The sequence below is a fragment of the Oncorhynchus kisutch genome, linkage group LG7, assembly GCF_002021735.2.
Source record: "Oncorhynchus kisutch isolate 150728-3 linkage group LG7, Okis_V2, whole genome shotgun sequence".
In the NCBI taxonomy this organism is placed as follows: Eukaryota; Metazoa; Chordata; class Actinopteri; order Salmoniformes; family Salmonidae; genus Oncorhynchus; species Oncorhynchus kisutch.
The window spans coordinates 41392294-41419786 of NC_034180.2; the positions used below are offsets into that span (position 1 = coordinate 41392294).

At 41.8% G+C, this 27493-nt stretch overlaps 1 protein-coding gene across 1 annotated transcript in view; it reads right to left on the reverse strand.

Annotated features, from left to right (window-relative positions):
- The window catches only part of LOC109894627 (usherin-like), a 378093-nt gene that overhangs the window by 327160 nt on the left and 23440 nt on the right, over window positions 1–27493 (reverse strand). The window contains 5 exon segments of the mRNA XM_031828079.1: window positions 1660–1871; window positions 7406–7598; window positions 7799–7900; window positions 8228–8291; window positions 19814–19949. Coding sequence (XP_031683939.1) covers window positions 1660–1871; window positions 7406–7598; window positions 7799–7900; window positions 8228–8291; window positions 19814–19949 — 707 coding nt within the window.

Genomic DNA, 27493 nt, shown 5'->3' on the forward strand with positions numbered 1-27493 from the left:
AAACCCTCACTAATGGATATCTCTGATAAACCCTCAGTAATGGATATCTCTGATAAACCCTCAGTAATCGATCTCTGGTAAACCCTCAGTAATCGATCTCTGATAAACCCTCAGTAATCGATCTCTGATAAACCCTCAGTAATGGCTATCTCTGATAAACCCTCAGTAATCGATCTCTGGTAAACCCTCAGTAATCGATCTCTGATAAACCCTCAGTAATCGATCTCTGATAAACCCTCAGTAATGGATATCTCTGATAAACCCTCAGTAATCGATCTCTGGTAAACCCTCAGTAATCGATCTCTGATAAACCCTCAGTAATCGATCTCTGATAAACCCTCAGTAATGGATATCTCTGATAAACCCTCAGTAATGGATCTCTGGTAAACCCTCAGTAATCGATCTCTGATAAACCCTCAGTAATCGATCTCTGATAAACCCTCAGTAATGGATATCTCTGATAAACCCTCAGTAATCGATCTCTGGTAAACCCTCAGTAATCGATCTCTGATAAACCCTCAGTAATGGCTATCTCTGATAAACCCTCAGTAATGGCTATCTCTGATAAACCCTCAGTACTGGCTATCTCTGATAAACCCTCAGTACTGGCTATCTCTGATAAACCCTCAGTACTGGCTATCTCTGATAAACCCTCAGTACTGGCTATCTCTGATAAACCCTCAGTACTGGCTATCTCTGATAAACCCTCAGTACTGGCTATCTCTGATAAACCCTCAGTAATGGCTATCTCTGATAAACCCTCAGTAATGGCTATCTCTGATAAACACTCAGTAATGGCTATCTCTGATAAACCCTCAGTAATGGCTATTTCTGATAAACCCTCAGTAATGGCTATCTCTGATAAACCCTCAGTAATGGCTATCTCTGATAAACACTCAGTAATGGCTATCTCTGATAAACCCTCAGTAATGACCATCTCTGATAAACCCTCAGTAATGACTATCTCTGATAAACCCTCAGTAATCGATCTCTGGTAAACCCTCAGTAATGACCATCTCTGATAAACCCTCAGTAATGACCATCTCTGATAAACCCTCAGTAATGGCCATCTCTGATAAACCCTCAGTAATGACCATCTCTGATAAACCCTCAGTAATGACCATCTCTGATAAACCCTCAGTAATGACCATCTCTGATAAACCCTCAGTAATGGCTATCTCTGATAAACCCTCAGTAATGGCTATCTCTGATAAACCCTCAGTAATGACCATCTCTGATAAACCCTCAGTAATGGCTATCTCTGATAAACCCTCAGTAATGACCATCTCTGATAAACCCTCAGTAATGGCTATCTCTGATAAACCCTCAGTAATGACCATCTCTGATAAACCCTCAGTAATGACCATCTCTGATAAACCCTCAGTAATGACCATCTCTGATAAACCCTCAGTAATGGCTATCTCTGATAAACCCTCAGTAATGGCAATCTCTGATAAACCCTCAGTAATGGCAATCTCTGATAAACCCTCAGTAATGGCTATCTCTGATAAACCCTCAGTAATGGCTATCTCTGATAAACCCTCAGTAATGGCTATCTCTGATAAACCCTCTGTAATGGCTATCTCTGATAAACCCTCAGTAATGACCATCTCTGATAAAGATAAAGAAGTGTGGGCTTTGTGTTGAGCGGCTCCTTACCTGGGGAACTGTAGACAATTGACAGAGTCTGGTCTGAGCAGGGGTCCATTGTTCTGCAGACCAAACAGGCTGCAGTCTCTGGCCATGTACTGCCAGTCTAGCCATTCTGTTTCTACACTGCTACTGTTGCTGCTGCTGCTGTTACTGCAGCTCCTCTGGATGTGCAAGGCCTCTGGCTGGGGACTGACCAACTGCAGGATCACATAGAACACCTACAAACAGACACGACACACAGCCATTAATGACACACGTCCACACTGTCGTTCTGAGGCTGAATAAGAACAACATTATAGGGTTCTTGCTGGTCTTGTTAGTTGCAGAGAGTGTCAAAGACCGGGAAATAAACTATGGAAGATCTGAAAATAGAATACAAGTTGGGCCAACTTTAGAGCCGGACGCCATGTTGCTACCTGTGAATATCCATTGACTTGTTCATTATAGATGAACAATGTTTCAATGTTATGACTCAGAACATCAGTTAAATAATTTAAGAAAGGTTGGTAGCTAGCCAGCGCACAACATGGCTAATCATTTTTTTAAACAAATTCTTGTTCTCATTTCCTGTCACAAGGCATTCTGATACTTCACTAGCACCTTAGAGGCTGCTGCCCTACATACATAGACTTGAAATGACTGGCCACTTTAATAATGGAACACTAGTCACTTTAATAATGTTTACATATTTTGCAATACTCATCTCATATGTATATACTGTATTCTATTCTATTCTATTATACTGTATTTAAGTCTACATATACTTAATTCCATTCCTTACTTTAGATTTGTGTGTATTGATTGCATTGTGTGTATTGTTGTGAAATTGTTAGATATTACTTGTTAGATATTACTGCACTGTTGGAGCTAGAAACACCAATATATCGCTACACCCGCAATAACATCTGCTAAAAGTGTACTTGACCAATAACATTTGATTTGATTACTTTTTAATAGTTCTCAATCACATGAACTGCAATGAAATACAATTAGCCTTGGATATGATATCTGTAGATAATCTCAATGAAAAAAGCCCCACCATCAAGCAGTTTAGGGAAGAGATCCTCCGGCTGCTAGCTCGGCTGCGAGAAAAGGATAACCTGCTTTCTAAGTGCACCAACCTTGCTGTAATCCAGGCAAACCCAATCTCAGTTTCAAATGCCACCTATAGCAAAGCTGTCAATGAGTCGGGCGAAGTTGATCTGTCCCAATCCAACGGACAGATTTTAAGCTGAACTCTGCGGCCCATGGGAGATTGGACACTCGCAAAGACGTAGGAGATTGGGGAGGCAGTTTGGCCACCCTTCATCTATCCGAGAAGATTCGATCCAGCAATCTAACAGGTTTACCCTGCTTGAGCCCTTGGAGGCAGCACGGATCCTGGGTGTATACCCACAGCCAGTGGCCGCCCAGTGGCACCCTCCCCCATCTAATTCCATCATCATTGTGGGCAGCTTGATGGTGAGATATTTGGCCTGCCTACGATCTGTGGACATACCAAGGTCCACTGTCACCCAGAAGTCCGTGTCCATGACATCAACTCCCTCCTGCCCACGGTTCTGGTCAACTACTCCAATATTGACACCATCATCACTCAAGTAAGTTTTAACGTCCTTCGTTTTAGGCAATCTGAAGAACTGACGGAGGACTACAAAAAAAATGTAACACCCACGCTAGCACGGGGAAGTAAATGATTATCTCTGGCCCTCTCCCGTGCTACCAAAGGGGTTCGGAATGTTTCAGACGACTCTTTGCCCTGAACGAGTACCTGAAGAAACTTTGCAACAACAGGAATGTCTCTTTTTGTGACAACTTTGATTTGCTGTGAGAGCAACCAGCACTTTTTAAATGAGACGGATTCACCCTAACAGGAGAGATTCCAGGATTAGTTCCAGCAACATCACAGACTGTTTTAGAGACTGACGGACAGTGCCTGGTAGTGCTCCAGTCCTCCCGGTCAGAACAAGCAACAGAGGACTTGGAAACCATATCAACTCCTGTAGAAATGGCATTTTGGTTATTGTGAGTAACCTAATTTATGTTCCTTTAACTCCGCCTTCTAGTGAGTTTATACAAACGTTTATCTCCTACCATTCTGATAGATTGGAGAGTGTCAGAAAATGTGGATATAACGTTAATAATTTGGTTGTTATTCTATTGGTTACCTCGAGGCAGATGACCCAGGGGCAAAGTGGCCCACACTTATTGAATATGGTGCTTTTACAGAGAGTAGCGAGTAGTGAGGTTGGTCACGGCGATTCAGACAGCTAGCCGGGCCATCGGTAGCAAACTGGCAGAGGATAGAGGTCTGTTTTTAGCCACCTCATGCGTTTCCATTGGTAGAGGGGACCAATCCAATTGGCAAAATAGATATACAGTAGTTATAGTGACCCAAGAAAATTGTCCGATAGACCTATTCAGATAGCAGCCGATAAGACAGCTACCGATTAGCATCCCGCAGATGGGCGTTCAGGTAACATCACGACGGAGGGGCCAGTTGGACAACTCCCTCGGGCAGATAACGTCGGAATTCCAGTCGTGAAGGCCCGGAGGGGCTCCGCATCGGCAGTAAAACGGGTCCGGATAGGTGATTGTAGCTCAGGAGTGGCTGATGGAACTCTTCAGCTGGCTAGCTCCGGAATAATTGATGTTTGCTCCGGGACCGATGTAAGCCAATAGTCACTCGGATAGCAGCTTGCTAGCTGCAAGATCCAGGTGTAACTGTCCAAAGCTTGCGGTAGAAATCCGGGGATATGGGGAGAAAATAGGTCCAGTATGCTCTGGTCTGAGTCGCGTTGTACAAAACTGGCAATAGCTTTTTGAGCTAAAGAATAGCTGATGACCACCAACCGTGGTTAGCTGAATACTAACGTTAGCAGGTAAACTGGCTAGCTTCTGGCTAGCTTCTGGCTAGTGTTGGGCGATTGTAATACTCATGTTGACAAAGAGACCGACTCCAAGGCCATTGAATTTATTAATCTTTTGAGCTCTGTGTATTTATATGTACACTACCATTCAAAAGTTTGGGGTCACTTAGAAATGTCCTTGTTTTTGAAGGAAAAGTTTTTTTCTCCATTAAAATAACATCAAATTGATCAGAAATACGGTGTTACATTGTTAATGTTGTAAATGACTATTGTAGCTGAAACGGCTGTTTTTTTATGAAATATCTACAAAAGTGTACAGAGGGCCATTATCAGCAACCATCACCCCTGTGTTCCAATGGCACGTTGTGTTAGCTAATCCAAGTGTATAATTTTAAAATCCTAATTGATCATTAGAAAACACTTTTGCAAATATGTTAGCAGAGCTGACAACTGTTGTCCTGATTAAAGAAGCAATATAACTGTCCTTCTTTAGACTAGTTGAGTATCTGGAGCATCAGCATTTGTCGGATTGATTACAGGCTCAAAATGGCCAGAAACAACCAACTTTCTTCTGAAACTCGTCAGTCTATTCTTGTTCTGAGAAATGAAGGCTATTCCATGCGAGAAATTGACATGAAACTGTAGATCTCGTACAACGCTGTGTACTACTCCCATCACAGAACAGCGCAAACCGGCTCTAACCAGAATAGAAAGAGGAGTGGGAGGCCCCGGTGCACAAATAATAATAATAAGAAAATTAAATTAAATATTTTGAGCTCTATGGACTTCATTCAACATGTTACTGGGCCCACCCATAACCATGGCCATACTCTGGACCTGGTTATTACCAAGGGGCTTTCTATTGACATATCCTCTATTGTTGCTTTATCTGATCACCACTCTGTATTTTTTACTACCTTGTTGTCCAAATCACAGGGTAGAACTGAAAGCATTATTTAAGACACTATCTTACCTCTGAAGTTGCTACAGATTTTATAGAGTGTCGGAACAATACTCCACCACCTATTCTGCCTTCCTCTTGTGATGATCTAGTTGATAACTTTAATTGCAAATTAAGGGCAACCATTGATGCCATAGCTCCAGAAAAGATGAAAAAGGCCACATCCAAACAGAGAACCCCTTGGATGAGTTAGGAAACTAATCAATTAAAGATAAATTGCAGAAAGGCAGAGCAGAAGTGGAGAAAGTCAAAGTTGCAGGTCCATTATGATATTCTGAGAGAGCAACTTGGCATATATAACAAGGCAATTAGAAATGCCAGACGGGCTCATTTTTCTAACTTGATCACTATTAATCAGAATAAAAATTCCAGAGTGCTCTTCTCGACCATTGATGGCCTGATAAATCCTACCCCTACTGGACCCCTGTCCAGTTCTAAATTGGTTTTGGACATATTAAACTGGTCAAGAGTTTTGTGTCACCCTTGGTGAACATAACTCAAAGACAATATATATCACATGTGGCATTCCACAAGGTTTGATTTTGGGTCCGGTACTGTTCAGTTTATATATGTTACCCGTTCGCAGCATTATCAGAAAGAATAGCATTGATTTGCACTGTTACGCAGATGATAAACAACTTTGCATTTCTGTGTCGCCAGAGGATTTTAGCTCCACGGATAAATGATTAGACTATAGTAGTGATTTAAATACTTGGACATCTCACATCTTCCTCTAGCTAAATCAAGACAAGGCCGAGGTACTTATTGTTGGAGCCAAAGCACAGAGAGAGAATATAACAAAACCTATTCCCCCTCAGGAGACTGAGAAGATTTGGCATGGATCCTCAGATCCTCAAAAGATTTTATAGCTGCACCATCGAAAGCATCCTGACGGGTTGCATCACTGCCTGGTATGGCAACTGCTCGGCCTTCACAGCAAGGCACTACAGAGGGCAGTGCATACGGCCCAGTAAATCACTGGGGCCAAGCTTCCTGCCATTCAGGACCTCTATACCAGGCGGTGTCAGAGGAAGGCCCTAAAAATTATCAAAGATTCCAGCCACCCTAGTCATAGACTCTCTGCTACCGCACGGCAAGCGGTACCGGAGCACCGAGTCTAGGTCCAAAAGGCTCCTAAACAGCTTCTATCCCCAAGCCATAAAACTCCTGAACAGCTAATCCAATGGCTACCCAGACAAATGTGTGTACGGTACATGGCTGTGAGTGTGTGTGCCAGTCAGTCACACAGGGAGAGAATAAACAGCCCTGGGTTGTCTACTATCCCCACAGCAACAGTCTGGACTGGGACACTGACACACACATCATGGAGTCTACTGAGCTGCACTGCTTTATTCTCACACACACAGATGCAAGAGCACACACAGATGCATGCTTACTCACGCATGTGCACACACACAGATGCAAGCACACACACTCTTCGAGACAGAACAGCCCCAAATCCAACACACACACACACAACCCCCCTCCTTGTCCCTCTCTCTCTCTGTAAAGAGTTTTGTTGTGTTTGACACAGAGGAAGAGGAAGATGGAGCCTCTGTCTCAGCTTTCCTCTGTCTGAAGATCACCTCACAAACACACACACCACAGGTGCAGGGAGACAGATAGCCTTCTGTACTGTCTTAACCTCACAGACACTCAAACACAGCTCTACCTAACACACAAACACAGCTCTAATACAGCTCTAATACTGACAGTTCTAGCTGTAACAACTATGTACAACTTTGGTAATCTGACTCAGTTGAATCTTGATTAGTATGTAGATATTTGGCCATCTTACTCCGTTTAATCTTGATTATTAGATATTTGTGCGTACTTCAACCACAGGCTAAATCCATTCTAACCAAACAGACACAGAAACAAAAACATATTTTCATACACAGACAGATGGACAGACAGACATTACCTGGTACTGCCCGTTGACTAGGTCTATGGTGATGGTCAGCCCTTGGTCCATGTCCTCAGATCCAGTTAGTATGTTGGACACCCAGGCTGTACCCATGTCCTGGTCATTGATATAGCTAACAGGGTGAGCGTCCATGTTGAGCCTCAACACGCGGTTATTAGTGGTGTCCTCCACCGCGTTGGGAATACAGTACCTAGACAGAGATGGGTTATGTTGCTGTTGTTGTTGGAGGGATAGTGTGACGTGATGTGGATTTAGTTGTTGTAGCTGTATTTTGTATATATGTTGTGCTGCAAGTGAGAATTCGTTTTGTGTTCACTTACTTGGTTAAATAGAAGCTTAAATAGTTAATACATCTGTATATCAATCAATCAATCCATCAATATACAGTACCTCTCCACTAGGGGGTGTACTCTGGGGTGACTGGGGGGGCAACGGCACTCTGACTGAGCGTGGAGGGGGGGCAGGAAGCCTGAATACACCTTCACTATCTCTCTGGAGTGGGAGACAATGGATCAGGTTGTGAGCCAAATGCACTATGGTGTCAGGATCAGTCTCAAAAGATAATTCAGCAAAAGAAAATGTTATGAACTGCTGTATTAATATATAAGCCATTAAGCAGACACTTTTATCCAAAGCGACTTACATGCATGAATACATTTTACATGTGGGTGGCCCCAGGAATCAAACCCACGAACCTTGCGGTGCAGGCGCCATGCTCTACCAACTGAACCATATTATACACATGACATTAAAATCAAAAGGGAATCATATGAAACATCCCTACTTTTCTCCCTCCCTCCCTCCCTCCCTCCCTCTCACCTGTTCGTCAGTGTGTTGGGATAAAATCTGAAGTCCTGCATCCTGCCCATGAATTGATCAGACCCTGGTGAGAAAGAAGAGAGGGATGTCAATGGTGTGTATTGAAAACAGTCAGCTGGATCCATATTGACCAGTGGACTAAGCATTACATGGGCTTGCTCCTACCTATCTCTCTGATTTGGTCCTGCCGTACATACCTACACGTACGCTACGGTCACAAGACGCAGGCCTCCTAATTGTCCCTAGAATTTCTAAGCAAACAGCTGGAGGCAGGGCTTTCTCCTATAGAGCTCCATTTTTATGGAACGGTCTGCCTACCCATGTCAGAGACATTCAGAGACATTCTATTCGGTGTCCTGTGTGAATCTAAGTGTGTTCTCTAATTCTCTCCTCTCTTTTCTTTCTCTCTCTCGGAGGACCTGAGCCCTAGGACCATGCCCCAGGATTACCTGACATGATGACTCCTTGCTGTCCCCAGTCCACCTGGCCGTGCTGCTGCTCCAGTTTCAACTCTTCTGCCTTCTTATTATTCGACCATGCTGGTCATTTATGAACATTTGAACATCTTGGCCATGTTCTGTTATAATCTCCACCCGGCACAGCCAGAAGAGGACTGGCCGCCCCACATAGCCTGGTTCCTCTCTAGGTTTCTTCCTAGGTTTTGGCCTTTCTAGGGAGTTTTTCCTAGCCACCGTGCTTCTACACCTGCATTGCTTGCTGTTTGGGGTTTTAGGCTGGGTTTCTGTATAGCACTTTGAGATATCAGCTGATGTACGAAGGGCTATATAAATAAATTTGATTTGATTTGATTTGACTAGCTTATCTTTCTCTTTATTCTCTGTTAGGGGGCAGTGTTTTCATGACCGGATGAAAAGTGTGCCCAAAGTAAACTGCCTGTTTCTCATGCCCAGAAGCTAGGATATGCATATCATTTGTAGATTTAGATAGAAAACCCTCCAAAGTTTCTAAAACTGTTAAAATCATGTCTGTGAGTATAACAACTTATTTGGCAGGAAAAACCATCCAGGACAAAAAAAAAATGTGATCAGTGTGTTTCAATTGGTTTCTATGGGGAACTAGATTTATGAGGCACCTGGTTGCAGTTCCTATGGCTTCTACTAGATGCCAACAGTCTTTAGAAATTGGTTGATGTTTTTCCTTTGAGAAATTAAGAGGTAGCCCTTTCCTTTCTGAGTGTCAAGCCAAGTGTACTTTTTGTTTGGTGCTTGCAACCAGGAACTCGCTCCACTTTCATTTTCTCTCCTATTGAACACATTATATTCTGTCTTAACTTTTATCGATTATTTTATTTTAAAATACCTAAAGTTGGATTCGGAAAGTTGTTTGAAATGTTTGGACCAAGTTTACAGGTAACTTATTATATACTTTGTTGTCATGCTGGGCGAGTTGGAACCAGTGTTTTTCTGAATCAAACGCTCCAAATAAATGGACATTTTGGGGATATAACAAAGCAATTTATCGAACAAAAGGATCATTTGTGATGTTTCTGGGACATATTGGAGTGCCAACAGAAGATCTTCAAAAGGAAGGCATGAAATATATCCATTATTTCTGACTTTCATGTCACACCTGCTTGGTTGAAATATGATATTCATGTGTTTGTATGATGGGGTGCTGTCCTCAGATAATCACATGGTCTGCTTTCGCCGTAAAGCCCTCGAACGTCTAGCCGTAACAGTTAGCGGAACGTCTAGCCATAACAGGTTTAAACATGATAAACCATAGAGACACACAGTTTAACAGTCAGATAAACCATAGAGACACACAGTTAACAGTCAGATAAACCATAGAGACACACAGTTAACAGTCAGAGGAACCATAGAGACACACAATTAACAGTCAGATAAACCATAGAGACACACAGTTAACAGTCAGAGGAACCATAGAGACACACAGTTAACAGTCAGATAAACCATAGAGACACACAGTTAACAGTCAGATAAGCCACAGAGACACACAGTTAACAGTCAGAGGAACCATAGAGACACACAATTAACAGTCAGATAAACCATAGAGACACACAGTTAACAGTCAGATAAGCCACAGAGACACACAGTTAACAGTCAGATAAACCATTGAGACACACACTTAACAGTCAGAGGAACCACAGAGACACACAGTTAATGATGGCATAGAAGGACCTTCTTGTCTTGTCTCTCAGATCGTTCACAGCTTTGTGGAAGTTACCTGTGGTGCTGATGTTTAGGCCAAGGTATGTATCGTTTTTTGTGTGCTCTAGGGAAATGGTGTCTAGATAGAATTTGTATTTGTGATTCCTGGCAACTGGACATTTTTTGGAACAAAAGTATTTATGCCTTACTGAGATTTACTGTCAGGGCCCAGGTTTGACAGAATCTGTGCAAAAGATCTAGGTGCTGCTGTAGGCCCTCCTTGGTTGGGGACAGAAGCACCAGATCATCAATAAACAGTAGACATTTGACTAGCAAGGTGAGGCAGGGTGCTGCAGTTCTCATGCCATCGCCAATTCGTTGATAAATACGGTTGGTAGTCGGAAGTTTACATACACTTAGGTTGGAGTCATTAAAACTAGTTTTTCAACCACTCCACAAATTTCTTGTTAACAAACTATAGCTTTGGCAAGTTGGTTAGGACATCTACTTTGTGCATGACACAATTCATTTTTCCAACAAATGTTTACAGACAGATTATTTCACTTAAAATTCATTGTATCACAATTCCAGTGGGTCAGAAGTTTACATACACTCATTTGACTGTGCCTTTAAACAGCTTGGAAAATTCCAGAAAATGATGTCTTGGCTTTAGAAGCCTCTGATGGGCTAATTGACATAATTTAAGTCAATTCCAAATCAAATCAAAGTTTATTTGTCACGGGCGCTGAATACAACAGGCTACATTACAGAGAAATGCTTACTTACAGGCTCTAACCAATAGTGAAAAAAAGGTGTTAGCTGAACAATAGGTTAGTAAAAAAAAAAAAAAATGTAAAAAGACAGGCTATATACAGTACCGAGGCTATAAAAGTAGCGAGGCTACATACAGACACTGGTTAGTCAGGATGATTGAGGTAGTATGTACATGTAGATATGGTTAAAGTGACTATGCATATATGATGAACAAAGAGTAGCAGTAGCATAAAAGAGGGGTTGGCGGGTGGTGGGTGGCGGGTGGCAGGTGGCGGGACCCAATGCAGATAGCCCGGTTAGCCAATGTGCGGGAGCACTGGTTGATCGGCCCAATTGAGGTAGTATGTACAGTGGGGAGAACAAGTATTTGATACACTGCCGATTTTGCACGTTTTCCTACTTACAAAGCATGTAGAGGTCTGTAATTTTTTTATCATAGGTATACTTCAACTGTGAGAGACGGAATCTAAAACAAAAATCCAGAAAATCACATTGTATGATTTTTAAGTAATTAATTAAATCAATCCCAGAACAACAGTCAAGGACCTTGTGAAGATGCTGAAGGAGACAGGTACAAAAGTATCTATATCCATATTAAAACGAGTCCTATATCGACATAACCTGAAAGGCCGCTCAGCAAGGAAGAAGCCACTGCTCCAAAACCGCTATAAAAATGCCAGACTATGGTTTGCAACTGCACATGGGGACAAAGATCATACTTTTTTGGAGAAATGTCCTGATCAAACAAAAATAGAACTGTTTGGCCATAAGTTGAAGAACACAATCCCAACTGTGAAGCACGGGGGTGGCAGCATCATGTTGTGTGGGTGCTTTGCTGCAGGCAGGACTGGTGCACTTCACAAAATAGATGGCATCATGAGGTAGGAAAATTATGTGGATATACAGTGCCTTGCATAAGTATTCGGCCCCCTTGAACTTTGCGACCTTTTGCCACATTTCAGGCTTCAAACATAAAGATATAAAACTGTATTTTTTTGTGAAGAATCAACATTTATTGGATATTTCAAACTTTTTTAACCTCTCTGAACTACTGATACCGGATCCGGTAGCGTAACTACACCCTCAGGCTCATTACCATAACGCAACGTTAACGATTTCTCAAAATCGCAAATGAAATGAAATAAATATGCCTGCTCTCAAGCTTAGCCTTTTCTTAACAACACTGTCATCTCAGATTTTCAAAATATGCTTTTGAACCATAGAAAATCAATCATTTGTGTAAGAGTGATAATGGCTGCCGTAGCATTTAGCGTAGCATTTAGCACATAACATTTTCACAAAAACCAGCAAAGTAATCAAATCAAATAATTTACCTTTGAAGAACTTCAGATGTTTCAATGAGGAGACTCTCAGTTACATAGCAGATGTCCAGTTTTTCCTGAAAGATTCTTTGTGTAGGACAAATCGCTCCGTTTTGTTACTACACATTTGGCTACCGAAACGAACCGAAAATTCAGTCACCAAAACGTCTAACTTTTTTCCGAATTAACTCCATAATATCGACCGAAACATGGCAAACGCTGTTTGAATCAATCCCCAAGGTGTTTTTTCACATATCTCTTCATTGATATGCCGTTCGTGGAAGCATGGTTTTTCTCTGAATTCCATGGAAAAATACCAGCACCTGAGTTTTGCGCATCAATTTCCACGCAGGACACCGTGCGGGACACTTGGAAAATGTAGTCTCTTATGGTCAATCTTCCAATGATATGCCTGCAAATACGTCACAATGCTCCAGACCCCTTGGGGAAACGATAGAAAGGGCAGGCTCATTCCTGTCCCATTCACAGCCATATAAGGAGATGATGCAAATCGGTGCCTCAGAAATCCTGTTCATTTCCTGGTTGCAGAAACATCTTGGTTTCGCCTGTAGCATGAGTTCTGGGGCACTCACAGTGAAAATCTTTGCAGTTCTGGAAACGTCAGAGTGTCTTCTTTCCAAAGCTACCAATTCCATGCATAGTCGAGCATCTTTTTGTGACGATATATTGCGCTTAAAACGGGAACGTCTTTTTATCCAAAAATGAAATAGCGCCCCCGTAGGCTTAACAGGTTAACAAATCAAAAACTGAAAAATTGGGCGTGCAAAATTATTCAGCCCCCTTAAGTTAATACTTTGTAGCGCCACCTTTTGCTGCGATTACAGCTGTAAGTCGCTTGGGGTATGTCTCTATCAGTTTTGCACATCGAGAGACTGAATTTTTTTCCCATTCCTCCTTGCAAAACAGCTCGAGCTCAGTGAGGTTGGATGGAGAGCATTTGTGAACAGCAGTTTTCAGTTCTTTCCACAGATTCTCGATTGGATTCAGGTCTGGACTTTGACTTGGCCATTCTAACACCTGGATATGTTTATTTTTGAACCATTCCATTGTAGATTTTGCTTTATGTTTTGGATCATTGTCTTGTTGGAAGACAAATCTCCGTCCCAGTCTCAGGTCTTTTGCAGACTCCATCAGGTTTTCTTCCAGAATGGTCCTGTATTTGGCTCCATCCATCTTCCCATCAATTTTAACCATCTTCCCTGTCCCTGCTGAAGAAAAGCAGGCCCAAACCATGATGCTGCCACCACCATGTTTGACAGTGGGGATGGTAGGTTCAGGGTGATGAGCTGTGTTGCTTTTACGCCAAACATAACGTTTTGCATTGTTGCCAAAAAGTTCCATTTTGGTTTCATCTGACCAGAGCACCTTCTTCCACATGTTTGGTGTGTCTCCCAGGTGGCTTGTGGCAAACTTTAAACAACACTTTTTATGGATATCTTTAAGAAATAGCTTTCTTCTTGCCACTCTTCCATAAAGGCCAGATTTGTGCAATATACGACTGATTGTTGTCCTATGGACAGAGTCTCCCACCTCAGCTGTAGATCTCTGCAGTTCATCCAGAGTGATCATGGGCCTCTTGGCTGCATCTCTGATCAGTCTTCTCCTTGTATGAGCTGAAAGTTTAGAGGGACGGCCAGGTCTTGGTAGATTTGCAGTGGTCTGATACTCCTTCCATTTCAATATTATCGCTTGCACAGTGCTCCTTGGGATGTTTAAAGCTTGGGAAATCTTTTTGTATCCAAATCCGGCTTTAAACTTCTTCACAACAGTATCTCGGACCTGCCTGGTGTGTTCCTTGTTCTTCATGATGCTCTCTGCGCTTTTAACGGACCTCTGAGACTATCACAGTGCAGGTGCATTTATACGGAGACTTGATTACACACAGGTGGATTGTATTTATCATCATTAGTCAATTAGGTCAACAATGGATCATTCAGAGATCCTCACTGAACTTCTGTAGAGAGTTTGCTGCACTGAAAGTAAAGGGGCTGAATAATTTTGCACACCCAATTTTTCAGTTTTTGGTTTGTTAAAAAAGTTTGAAATATCTAATAAATGTCGTTCCACTTCATGATTGTGTCCCACTTGTTGTTGATTCTTCACAAATAAATACAGTTTTATATCTGTATTTCAAGGGGGCCGAATACTTTCGCAAGGCACTGTATTGAAGCAATATCTCAAGATATCAGTCAGGAATTTAAAGCTTGGTCGCAAATGGGTCTTCCAAATTGACAATGACCCCAAGCATACTTCCAAAGTTGTAGCAAAATGGCTTAAGGACTACAAAGCCCTGACCTCAATCCTATAGAAAATTTGTGGGCAGAACTGAAAAAGCATGCGCGAGCAAGGAGGCCTACAAAGCTGACTCGGTTACACCAGCTCTCTCAGGAGGAATCTTGTGGAAGCTTGTGGAAGGCTACCTGAAACATTTCACGCAAGTTATACAGTTTAAAGGCAATGCTGCCAAATACTAATTGAGTGTATGTAAACTTCTGACCCACTGGGAATGTGATGACTATTATTCTGACATTTCACATTCTTAAAATAAAGTGGTGATTCTAACTGACCTAAGACAGGGAATGTTTACATGGATTAAATGTTGGGAATTGTGAAAAACTAAGTTTAAATATATTTGGCTAACTTGTAAACTTCCAACTCCAACTGTATGTTGAAGAGGGTGGGGCTTAAGCTACATCCCTGTCTCACCCAACGGCTCTGTGGAATTGAGTCAAAAGCTTTTTTGAAATCAACAAAGTATGAGAAGACTTTGTCTTTGTTTTGGTTTGTTTGTTTGTGAATTAGGGTGTGCAGGGTGAATACATGGTCTGTCGTACGGTAATTTGGTAAAAGCCAATTTGACATTTGCTCAGTACATTGTTTTCACTGAGGAACTGTACAAGTCTGTTGTTAATGATAATGCAGAGGATTTTCCCAAGGTTGCTGTTGACCCATATCCCGCGGTAGTTATTGGGGTCAAATTTGTCTCCACTTTTGTGGATTGGGGTGATCAGTCCTTGGTTCCAAATATTGGGGAAGATGCCAAAGCTAAGGATGATGTTAAAGAGTTTAAGTATAGCCAATTGGAATTTGTGGTCTGTATATTTTATAATTTCATTGAGGATACCATCAACAAAACAGGCCTTTTTGGGTTGAAGAGTTTGTATTTTCTCCTGTAGTTCATTCAACGTAATTGGAGAATCCAGTGGGTTCTGGTAGACTTTAATAGTTGCTTCTAAGATGTGTATTTGATTATGTATATGTTTCTGCTGTTTGATCTTTGTTATAGAGCCAAAACGATTGGAGAAGTGTTTTACGCATATATCTCCATTTTGGATAGATAACTCTTCGTGTTGTTGTTTGTTTAGTGTTTTACAATTTTCCCAGATGTGGTTAGAGTCTATGGATTCTTAAATTACACTGAGCTGATTCCTGACGTGCTCTTCCTTCATTTTCCGTAGTGTATTTCTGTATTGTTTTAGTGATTCACCAAAGCGAATGCGTAGACTCAGGTTTTCTGGGTTTCTATGATTTTGGTTGGAAAGTTTTCTCCATTTCTTTCTAAGGTTTCTGCATTCTTCATCAAACCATTTGTCCTTGTTGTTAATTTTCTTCAGTTTTCTGTTTGAATTTGTTTGATTTGATAGGGAAGCTGAGAGGTCAAATATACTGTTTAGGTTTTCTACTGTCTTCATTAAATATGGGGATTCTAGTGGGGGGATGTAGCACACAGGAGGACATTATCCTCTGTTGAGATAATTTCCTTTTGAATTTCTAGCCAAATGTAAAATGTTCCTGTTTTGATTAATTTAATAGAGTGAGTTAGGTCTGCTCTATACCAAATTAGCATACCTCCTGAGTCCCTTCCCTGTTTCACACCTGGTAGTTTGGTGGATGGGACTACCATCTCTGTAACCTAGAGGGCAACCAGTGGGTCCATCTCTATACCTCTCCTCCATTTCCATCTCCTCTCTCTCTGTCTCTCTCTCCCCCTATCTATTCTCGCTCTCTCTCTCTGTGCCATAATCACTTGTCGGTTTTTCTGAGAAGACAGAATGACATGTGTACTTAGGCTCTGTCCATACCGTCAGACTCTAGACAACTCTGTTTCATCGGCTACTGTATGTTTCAACTGAAGCCTTGGCTACTAACAGAAACACTGAACACACATGAGGACCTTATGTGCTGTAAAGTGGGTTCCCTTATAAAACGTGTCTCTCATTATCCGTGGTGAAACAGTGGCAGACTGTGTGTACTGTAGTCTGTTGGCAGTGGGAGGAGAGCTGTACATCTGAGAGGGTTCAACATCAGGACGTGAATCCAAACACATGGAAGGAATTTGAGCGAGACTAAGACCACAGGAGATAGATTTTCCCTGCCTTTTCCCTGTCCAGCTAAGCGTCTTGTCTTCCTCTGCCGCACAAATTGTCTTTCCCTGCCAAGCTAACTTCTCTATTGTTCCACACCTGTCACAACTAGAGCTAACGTCTCCTAGCGTCAGAAGGCCTGCCATCTTTATCTGTGTGTGTATGGGTGTCTGAGGAGGGACTGTGTGTGTGTGTGTGTGTGTGTGTGTGTGTGTAGAGATGAGATGTAGACAGGATAGATTATGGAGAAGAGCAGCTCTAAAGGCCCAGGGTTTTGGATGCGGGCTTCTTAAGCGTGTGGAAACAGCATTAGGCCTACTGAAACACAGAGCAGTGTTGCTTTGATGATGGCTGGATGCCTTTTTCTCTCTCTCTCCTCTTCTCTTTTTCCCCTCTCTCTTCTCTTTTGTCTTCTCTTACTCCTTTTCCAGATCCTTTGTCATTTTTTATTTTATTTTATAATTTCTACACTTCCACCATTTCTGAGTGATCGTAACACCCCAATCCCTGTCATGGCAAGCGAACCAGAGCTGAAGGAGTTACATGTTTAATTACATTCAGAATAGGGAGTGGGAGAACAGCTAAGAAGAGAGAGGAATACAGGGTCCATATTCATAAAGCGTCTCACAGTAGGAATGCTGATTTAGGATCAGGTTTGCCTTTTAGATAATAAAGGATGGACTAGGGGGACCTTGATGTATATTGTATTCTTACTCTGTACGTATCCATCTAAGGAGAAGATTCCCACTGTGATAATTGAAAGGGTTGTCCATGACGAGGATCCATCCTAGCATCTACCTTTGGTCTTAAATTATTCAATGTGAGGCTGTAGACCAAAATATCTTGGTCGACCAAAAGTCGTCTGTTCTTTCGAGTAATTGATTGGTGTAAATTTTAAAACGTGAATTTTCCCATATATAGACTCACCCTATGTGTTTTAATAAAGTCAACTATATTCATTGAGCTTGTCTGACACTTTAACCACACGGTTTGATGAAATAAAACACAAATTACTCAAGAGGGAGCAAGAGATCAAGATAACCAGAAGAGAAAAACCTTAACCTGACCGGACCATCCTCTTCCCGCTCCTACTGGCTTTCGTAGATTATGCCATTACTCTCCTGAAGTAGCCAGTAATTGGGTACACGAGGAGTTGGCAACCCTTTTCATGTGGAATTCCGATTTATCTTAGCATTTCTACTGATCTGTGTGCCAGTTATGGTTTTCATTTGCACATTTTCGTTGGAACAGTTCTATTGCATTTATAATAATTGTATTTATAATAATGTATTTTGCCATTGTCAACTATGTAAAAATAGTCTACATAAAGCCAACAAATAAAAAATAAAAATATCCTGATCAAAATAAATATCCTATAAATCACATTGGCTACACTGTTCCCTGGTCAGCATCTACGGCAGAGATCAGAGTGGGTGAACAATACTGCTGACCACTAATATGATCCAATCATGGGCTGATCAAATGCTATCTGAGTGTAAATCACTGTTCAATAGCAGATGAGCAGTATGACAGTGTAGCTGAAACCATTGATCATTACTTTACACTAGAGCAGTGGTCCCCAACCAGAGTCCAGATCACTTTCGTAGTCAAAAAGCAAGCCGAGATCTAGTTGGTGTAGCACTTGAGAGGCACAGCTGAGCATACATTTAAACAATAAACAAGTCATTTGCTTTTTTATTTTACTGGACTGATGGTGCCTGCATCTGTCATGGAGCTTTCAGCACAACTGGGAACTCGGGGGAAAAAACGAGGTCAAATCATGATGTCAGTCATCTCCAGGCCGAAAAGTCGGAGCTCTAGAAAGATGCCATAGTTTCAGAGTTGGAATTCCGAGTTGGATGACTGTTCAAATGGATTTTTGCCAGTCGGATCTCGTTTTTATTTATTTCCGAGTTCTCAGTTTTTTTGAACACATCATTTAGTCACAACGGAGGGAGGGAGAAAGCAGCAGAGGCTCTGCCTCTCATGGTCCCTGCTCTCTCCTTCTTTTCCTCCAGTGAGACAGAGAGGGGACACCGTTTTCCACCTGATGGCAAAACTCGAGTCGCAACGCATCTGTCTCATGTACAAATTCATGTTATTCCTATGACCAGAGATATTAAAATAGACAAACTGCTAATAATAATAAAAACGCAGGGCTATCCATACACTTTCCTACTCATTCATTGCAACTGAAGTGCAAGTGGAAGTAGGGAGAAGCATGTTTTATGTTTTGTAATACTGTTGAATAAAAACAGTGTTGACAGTGCTCAAACAGCAGCTCTTCGCTGTATTCTTTGACAGACTGGCTCTGGTCATGTTTTTTTAAATTATGAAATCTCATGTAGGCTCCTATCAAACTTTGCTGTGGCCAGGGTCGTGGAAGCTGTAGTGTGATTTGAGCTATCTGATTGGCCAGCGCAGTGGGCAAACTCAATTTAGCCACAGATCTCCCAGGTAGGCAGGGTTTTGCCTTTCAAACAAATGAAATGGTTCAAAATGGATCACTTTGCCTGCCTGGTGTGCAGGGCTTCTGAATCAAGTGCACCTACTGCCAACAGCACAACCCGTAAAAAGGAATGCAAGCCTTTATCATTGGCTTTTCTACAGAAATGTTTGATGATCGACTAGGAATGCCTTGAAGATCGGCCAGTCGATCAGTCGGTGACCAGTGCACTAAAGATTTCATTCTCTGTTGTCGATCATTTTCAGTGTGTTTCTATTGACCCTGATGGAGGCTGTAAAGGAAATACCTGACACAATTGATCATATTCACTTCAAAACACTTTCTTGTGTGATTCTTAGCTCATAACCCCTCTGGGGGTGTCTCTCTATGCCCTAGATTGCATGGATCTACCTTAATGTTGCAATTTGTTCCTACACCATGTATTTCCATGGTATTTCCCTAGGCAGGTGTACATACCATGTACTATAAGTAATGTATATATGCATCATGTGTTATCTTGTTGTTACCGTTAGAGCTCAGTCCGACTCTCATGTTACTGTCCATTCTGATGTCAGAGATGGGTGAGGTCAGAGGTCGAGTGTCAAAGGGCGTGCCGTCCTCCTCCAGTCCATCCAGGAAGAGACTGACGCTTTTGCCATGCACCTGTGGACCAATTAGAATGCACAATTACACAGTGGATCAAACATAACGCAATGTTACTATGTCCTTGACACTGTACATTACTTTATTCTGTCCTTGACACTGTACATTACTTTATTCTGTCCTTGACACTGTACATTACTTTATTCTGTCCTTGACACTGTACATTACTTTATACTGTCCTTGACACTGTACATTACTTTATTCTGTCCTTGACACTGTACATTACTTTATTCTGTCCTTGACACTGTACATTACTTTATTCTGTCCTTGACACTGTACATTACTTTATACTGTCCTTGACACTGTACATTACTTTATACTGTCCTTGACACTGTACATTACTTTATTCTGTCCTTGACACTGTACATTACTTTATTCTGTCCTTGACACTGTACATTACTTTATACTGTCCTTGACACTGTACATTACTTTATTCTGTCCTTGACACTGTACATTACTTTATTCTGTCCTTGACACTGTACATTACATTATTCTGTGCTTGACACATTTTAATTCAGTTTTATTCAGTGAAGCGTTAAAAAGTTAACATTTCAATGACAAAGTTTGAACCATCTCCTGGTCCTTGTCCTGATACAAGCTTTATAAGGAGTATCTAACAGTGTGGGGATCCTGTCCCTGAAGGAGAGTAAGATGTATAGCCCAGCAGCCTTCAGGATTCAGTCTGAGTGAATTATACACAGTGATAATCTTCCAGTTTATTTTCCTACCAGAAACCCCCTCATTCTAAAACCTCAGCCACAAATGAGCTTCCTGTTGACCAAAACCAATCTTCACCCCAGCCATGAATATTAAAACACAAACACAGTCAAAGCAACTGCTTCCATTCAGATCAAAACTCCAGAGAAATATGTTCATAGACCTTAGAAAACTTCAACGTCCCCCTCTCTTCTCTCTTTCTCCCCTCTCTTCTCTCTTTCTCCCCTCTCTCTCAAAATGTTTGTCTATCCCCCTCTCCCACTCTTGCTGTGTCAGGCTAGCATGCTCTGTGGTAGCACAGATAAAACCACTCTCTCTTTTCTAACACATTCCCCCTCTCTCTCAAGTGTTTTCTATCCGCCTCTTCTCTCCTCGCTTCTTTAGAGGAGTTGAAAAAGGTGCAGGGGAAATAAGTCTGGCCCAAAATGTCTTTGTGGATGAAGGCAAGGCGGCACTCGGCTCGACTCAACAACTGTCTGTCTGGAAGATACTTAAGACTTGCACTTTCATGACGGCTGATTGAAGACTGCGGAGACGGCGAGAGAGAGAGAGACGGAAAGACGGAGAAAGAGAAGGACGTAGAGAGAAGGCCGCTCTTGGAATCTGTAACCAGCCAATGGCATGCGTGGAGATCTGAAGAGTTGTCATGGTGATGTAAATGAATTGGGAAGAGCTTCATCCTGCTTAGCGCCACGCGCCCCTTTGAAACCCCGAACTCCTTTGTTCGTTTTAGAAAATGTTTTTTTTTCTCTTTGCTGCCTTCGTTCTTTTTTCAACTACTGTTGAAACTACTGTTGAAACTACTGTTGCTTCAAGAGACCCTCGAGTTTCTTCTTCTTCTTTCCCCCACTTCTATTTCTCACCTGTCCCATTGACAGCAGGTGCTGTAGAGAGCGGCCCAGATTGACACCTGTCTATCACCTGCCTCCTACCTGTTTTTTTTACCTGTCTCTCTCTCAGCTGTAGGCTATCTGCCTCTCTCACCTTTCTCTCACTCACGTCATCTCTCACAGCCAGTCCATTGAATGTAGCTGTGCAGTAGAACAGTGTGTTTTACAGGCCCAGATTAACCCAAGGCCTGGCCAGGGGCAGTGGAAAGCTTTTAATGACCCACTGAGCACCGATCACTGGACACTGGCAAATAAACAGCTTTAAAAGCTCTCCGCTTTCAGTGTGTGTTTGTGTGTAAGTGTATGTGTGTACATTTTGTGTGTGTGTATGTGTGTGTGTGTGTGTGTGTGTATGTATGGGTGTGTGTATGTGTGTGTGTGTGTGTGTGTGTGAGGTAGAATGTCCCATTGTCTGACCTGTCTCTCTGACCCATTAGTTTATCTGCTGATGTAACAAGGCTGGGTTGGGAGTCAGGTATCTGCTGTGGACTGTGATCTGGGGCGGGCGGGCGGACGGACGGACAGACAGACAGACAGATGTAGGGACAGAGCATAGAGAGAGAGAGAGAGAGAGAGCGAGAGAGAGAGAGAGATAGAGGTAGTAATAAGCTGAGTCTTTATGTCAGTGTGAATGATAAGGCTGTTCCTGTTGTGTGAATATGTTTTAGAGTCATTTCCCAGTTAGCTCTCTGTGATTTTGTATGGACTACCTTTACAAACATTATAGGCCTTTATAAAGGTTGCAAAATTCCTGTAACTTTCCCAAATTCCCAGGTTTTTCAGAAATCCTGATAGGCGGATTCCGGATTTCCTGGTTATTCCCTCTGTTGTGTCTTTACTATCATTAACTGAAGACTTATAGTTTTTATCAAAGATTCTCTGTAATTAGTATTACGCGATCAACTGATTAATCACGTAACTAATTAACTAGGAAGTAGGGGCACCAAGGAAAAATATTCAGATTACAAAGTTATCATTTCCTAAAATAACTTTTCAGATATTTTATCTGATCAATTAGTCTTTGAATTAATGAATTATTTACTGCACCTCACGTTAGTCTCATTCCAAACGTCGTAAATTGTTGGTTATCTGCACGAACCCAGTCTTCACTATGAGTCATCCATACATCAATTGTCTTAAATCATTTATTTATTACTAACTAAGTAATTCACAGACATACATAAACAAACAAACAAACAAGGTAAATGTGGTTACATGAAATGATAGGAGAATGTGCCCTAGTGGGCTAAACCGGCATGGCGGCTTGTTAGACAAAAGGGGAAGTGGGGGTCGACTAAGAAGTCACTACAGAGTGATAATTATAACAGTTTAAATGCTAATCCTTTACACATGAACGCTCACTCATTCGGGAACAATTGCAATAAATATATAAATTTACGCTTAGTGTGTCGTCTTGATCGCTGGTGAAAAGTTTGTGTCTTTCGTAGAATTGTCCGTCTCTCTCCCTCTCTCTCTCGGTCTTGGTTAGAGGGGATCATTCAAAGTGACATTCGTTATAGAATGGATGTTTCAGCAGTTGTCGTTCTTCGCGTTCAATGATACCGAATTCCTAGCTGCAGACTAGCAATTAGTATCAAAGACTTGTTCTTATTCTGTCGGTATCGATAGTCTAAGAGTTTATCCACGTGGTATGGTTAACCTCTTGCGACGAGCAAACCCGTATCCGGGAGCGTAATCATAGCCTCAAATGCATTAGCATAACGCAGCGGACATAAATACGCAAAAAAAAAATCGCAAATTAAATGACAAATATATTCAAACACAAGCTTAGCCTTTTGTTAACAACACTGTCATCTCAGATTTTCAAAATGTGCGTTACAGCCAACGCTAGACAAACATTTGTGTAAGTTTATCATGGCATAATGCTATGCTAGGCTCTCCTGGCAGCAGGCAACATTTTCACGAAAATAAGAAAAGCAACCAAATTAAATCATTTACCTTTGAAGAACTTCAGATGCTTTCACTCAGGAGACTCCCAGTTAGATAGCAAATGTTCCTTTTTTCCAAAAATATCATTTTTGTAGGCGAAAAAGCTCCCGTTTCTTCATCATCCTTGGCTGAGAAATCGACCGGAAAATGCTGCAACTATAACGCCAAACTTTTTTCAAAATTTGCTCCATAATAATCGCCAGAAACACGGCAAACGTTGTTTAGGATCCATCCTCAAGGTGTTTTTAACATATATATTCAATAATATATCCGTTGAGGCAATTGGTTTCTCATAAGAAGCGACAGTATTTTACGCGAGATTTTGTGCGGGAGACACCATGTGACCACATGCTATATATGGTCCCTTACAGCCATTCTTCAATGGAAATGCCTGAAAAGACGTCACAATGCTGTAGACACCTTGGGGAAAACACAATTATACAAACAGTATCATACTCACTCATTCATCTTATACAACAATAAGATGTAAACCTCATATCTGAGGCTATTATATAAACAGCGTTATGGTAATGGGGCCACACCGTCTCCCATGAGCTTCCCAAAGTTGTGACAAACGGACCAGTTCGTAGCTGGATTCTTCAGCGATCTTTTATACTTTCTCCGGAACATGAAATTTGTTCGTACCTCAAGTTCTGTGAGGTGGAAGGATTTTCTTTGTTCTCCATGAAAATCTACTCTCTCTATACTGTGTGTCCATGAGGAGATCCTCAGGAATTTACGACGTCTCTCTGACCACAGCAACCTAGTTGAAGGAGGAAAAGGGGAGGCAGGGAGAGGGGGATGGGCTTGCTATAAGAGGCCAACGTCATGACACCTCCCTTTGTATTTATTTAACCTTTATTTAACCAGGTAGGCTAGTTGAGAACAAGTTCTCATTTGCAACTGCGACCTGGCCAAGATAAAGCATAGAAATGTGACACATACAACAACACAGAGTTACACATGGAATAAACAAAACATAGTCAATAATACAGTAGAACAAAATAAAACAAAAAGTCTATATACAGTGAGTGAAAATGAGGTAAGATAAGGGAGTTAAGGCAATAAATAGGCCATGGTGGCGAAGTAATTACAATATAGCAATTAAACACTGGATTGTTAGATGTGCAGAAGATGAATGTGCAAGTAGAGATACTGGGGTGCAAAGGAGCAAGATAAATAAATAAATAAATACTGTATGGGGATGAGGTAGGTAGATAGCCCATCTGTAAACAGCCCATCTATGTACATGTGCAGTGATCTGTGAGCTGCTCTGACAGCTGGTGCTTCAAGCTGGTGAGGGAGATATGAGTCTCCAGCTTCAAAGATTTTTGCAGTTTGTTTCAGTCATTGGCAGCAGAGAACTGGAAGGAAAGACGACCAAAGGAGGAATTGGCTTTGTGGGTGACCAGTGAGATATACCTGCTGGAGCACGTGCTAAGAGTGGGTGCTGCTATGGTGACCAGTGAGCTGAGATAAAGTGGGGCTTTCCCTAGCAGAGACTTGTAGATAACCTATAGCTAGTGGGTTTGGCGACGAGTATGAAGCGAGGGCCAACCAACGAGAGCGTACAGGTCGCAATGCAATCACCGAAGTCGAGGATCGGTAGGATGGTCAGTTTTACGAGGGTATGTTTGGCAGCATGAGTGAAGGATGCTTTGTTGCGATATAGGAAGCCAATTCTAGATTTAATTTTGGATTGGAGATGCTTAATGTGAGTCTGAAAGGAGAGTTTACAGTCTAACCAGACAACTAGGTATTTGTAGATGTTCACGTATTCTAAGTCAGAGCCGTCCAGAGTAGTGATGCTGGACTGACGAGCAGGTGCGGGCAGTGATCGGTTGAAGAGCATAGTTATACTTGCGTTGAAGAGCAGTTGGAGGCCACGGAAGGAGAGTTGTATGGCATTGAAGCTCGTCTGGAGGTTAGTTAACACAGTGTCCAAAGAAGGGCCGGAAGTATACAGAATGGTGCCGTCTGCGTAGAGGTGTACCAGAGAATCACCAGCAGCAAGAGCAACATCATTGATGTATACAGAGAAGAGAGTCGGCCCGAGGATTTTACCCTGTGGCACCCCCATAGCAACTGCCAGAGGTCCGGACAACAGGCCCTCTGATTTGACACACTGAACTCTATCAGATAAGTAGTTGGTAAACCAGGCGAGGCAATCATTTGAGAAACCAAGGCTGTCGAGTCTGCCAATAAGAATGTGGTGATTGACAGAGTCGAAAGCCTTGGCCAGGTCGATGAATACGGCTGCACAGTAATGTCTCTTATCGATGGCGGTTTAGGACCTTGAGCGTGGCTGACCCAGCTCTGAAACCAGATTGCATAGCGAAGAAGATATGGTGGGATTCGAAATGGTCGGTAATCTGTTTGTTAATTTGCTTTCAAAGACCTTAGAAAGACAAGGTAGGATAGATATAAGTCTGTAGCAGTTTGGGTCTAGAGTGTCACCCCCTTTGAAGAGGGGGTGACCCTCCATAAATACCTTTCCCCCTTTTTCTCTCCACTCTACAGAAAGGACTCTTGGAAAGCCCTTTGTTAACATACAGAGAGTATTGTAACATCAAAAGGTTGGGGAAAAGAACACTCTTTATGTAATCCAACCAGTTGAAAGTGTCCGTTGGTACTTAAAGAATATGATGTCAGATAAGTTGTTGTTTGAGACATTATTACTGATGATAGGATAACAAACTGTATCCTGGAAAGTCTACACATTCTAGTTATCAGATTCACATGCAACTGTTGTGCAATATAAATGTTGAAATATGAAACTATTTGTGAAAAGATTAAATGCAATTTTATCTTTTAAAATGAGAGAATTGTTTTCATAAGTAAAATATGCTCAATCAGTGGCGACGCCCACGTGAATAGGCATTGGTTGGAAAGGATGAACCAACCCCTTTTGTACATTTCTATAAGAGCCACCTTGACCCAATTCACGGTGAACTAAGCCAACCTCAGCGTGAGCTCTGGTTGCGAATGGTTGAACCACCACAACCTAAGGAAATTAACCTTGTGTTCCCGATGACGTGGGACCGATGTCTATACATTTAGAAGGGGCCGAATTTCAACGTGGAGGTGACGATCGCCACGCTGGATGGATGAATTTGACTACACCAACCAGAATATAGCATGAGCTTATAGTATGGCAACTTGGTATGAACTCTGAACTCTTATTCACTGAAGAAGTGATACATCCTAGACGTCGAGTCATCAGCAGCAGCTGTAAACGTGCATGGCCTAGGAAAGGACGGACAATTTCATCAGAACGACAGGGTACTACATCGTATCCGCCCAGAAATATTCTTCAAAGGACAAGGGAGTTCTCTGCTGGGCAACCCAGCCTTCCATCTTCGACAAATCTATCGAAGCGCAGCTCAGAGTAAATATATGTCTTGCGTTTTCCTTTTACCGAATGGGCGGATATTGAGAATGCATAAAATTCTGTATTTACGATGGCATAGCTTCATAAGGTCCGATAGAGACCCAATCCTTTTGTTCCTCAGTCTTCCCGTGCTTTCATATAAAACCCAACCCCCTTTCTTTGTGTAACGAGCCGTCATATCGGTTTTGTCCGCTAGGGACGTTTATTTTATGACATAATTAGTCATCAATATATGATCCACCCTGTATATATGTAATTCTGTGTGATTATTTAGGTATTTAGTAAATACATAATTAAACCAAATGTTGTATTGCTGATTCAACTTGTTCGTGAAGATAACCAAGAATTTTACGACGTTCAGATGAGACTAAATAAGGTGACGATTAATAATTGACTGCTATTGATATAAAAGATTACCAGGTCTTTAAGAGTTTATTCGGAAGACAATAGCTCTATAAACGTTCTTCCGTGGTGCCCCGACTTCCTAGTTAATTACATTCACATGATTAGTTTAGGTAATATTAAGGTAATAGGTAATATTAAGGTCTCTAAAAAATAGCATGTGATATCATTTAATCCATAGTAAAGACACGACA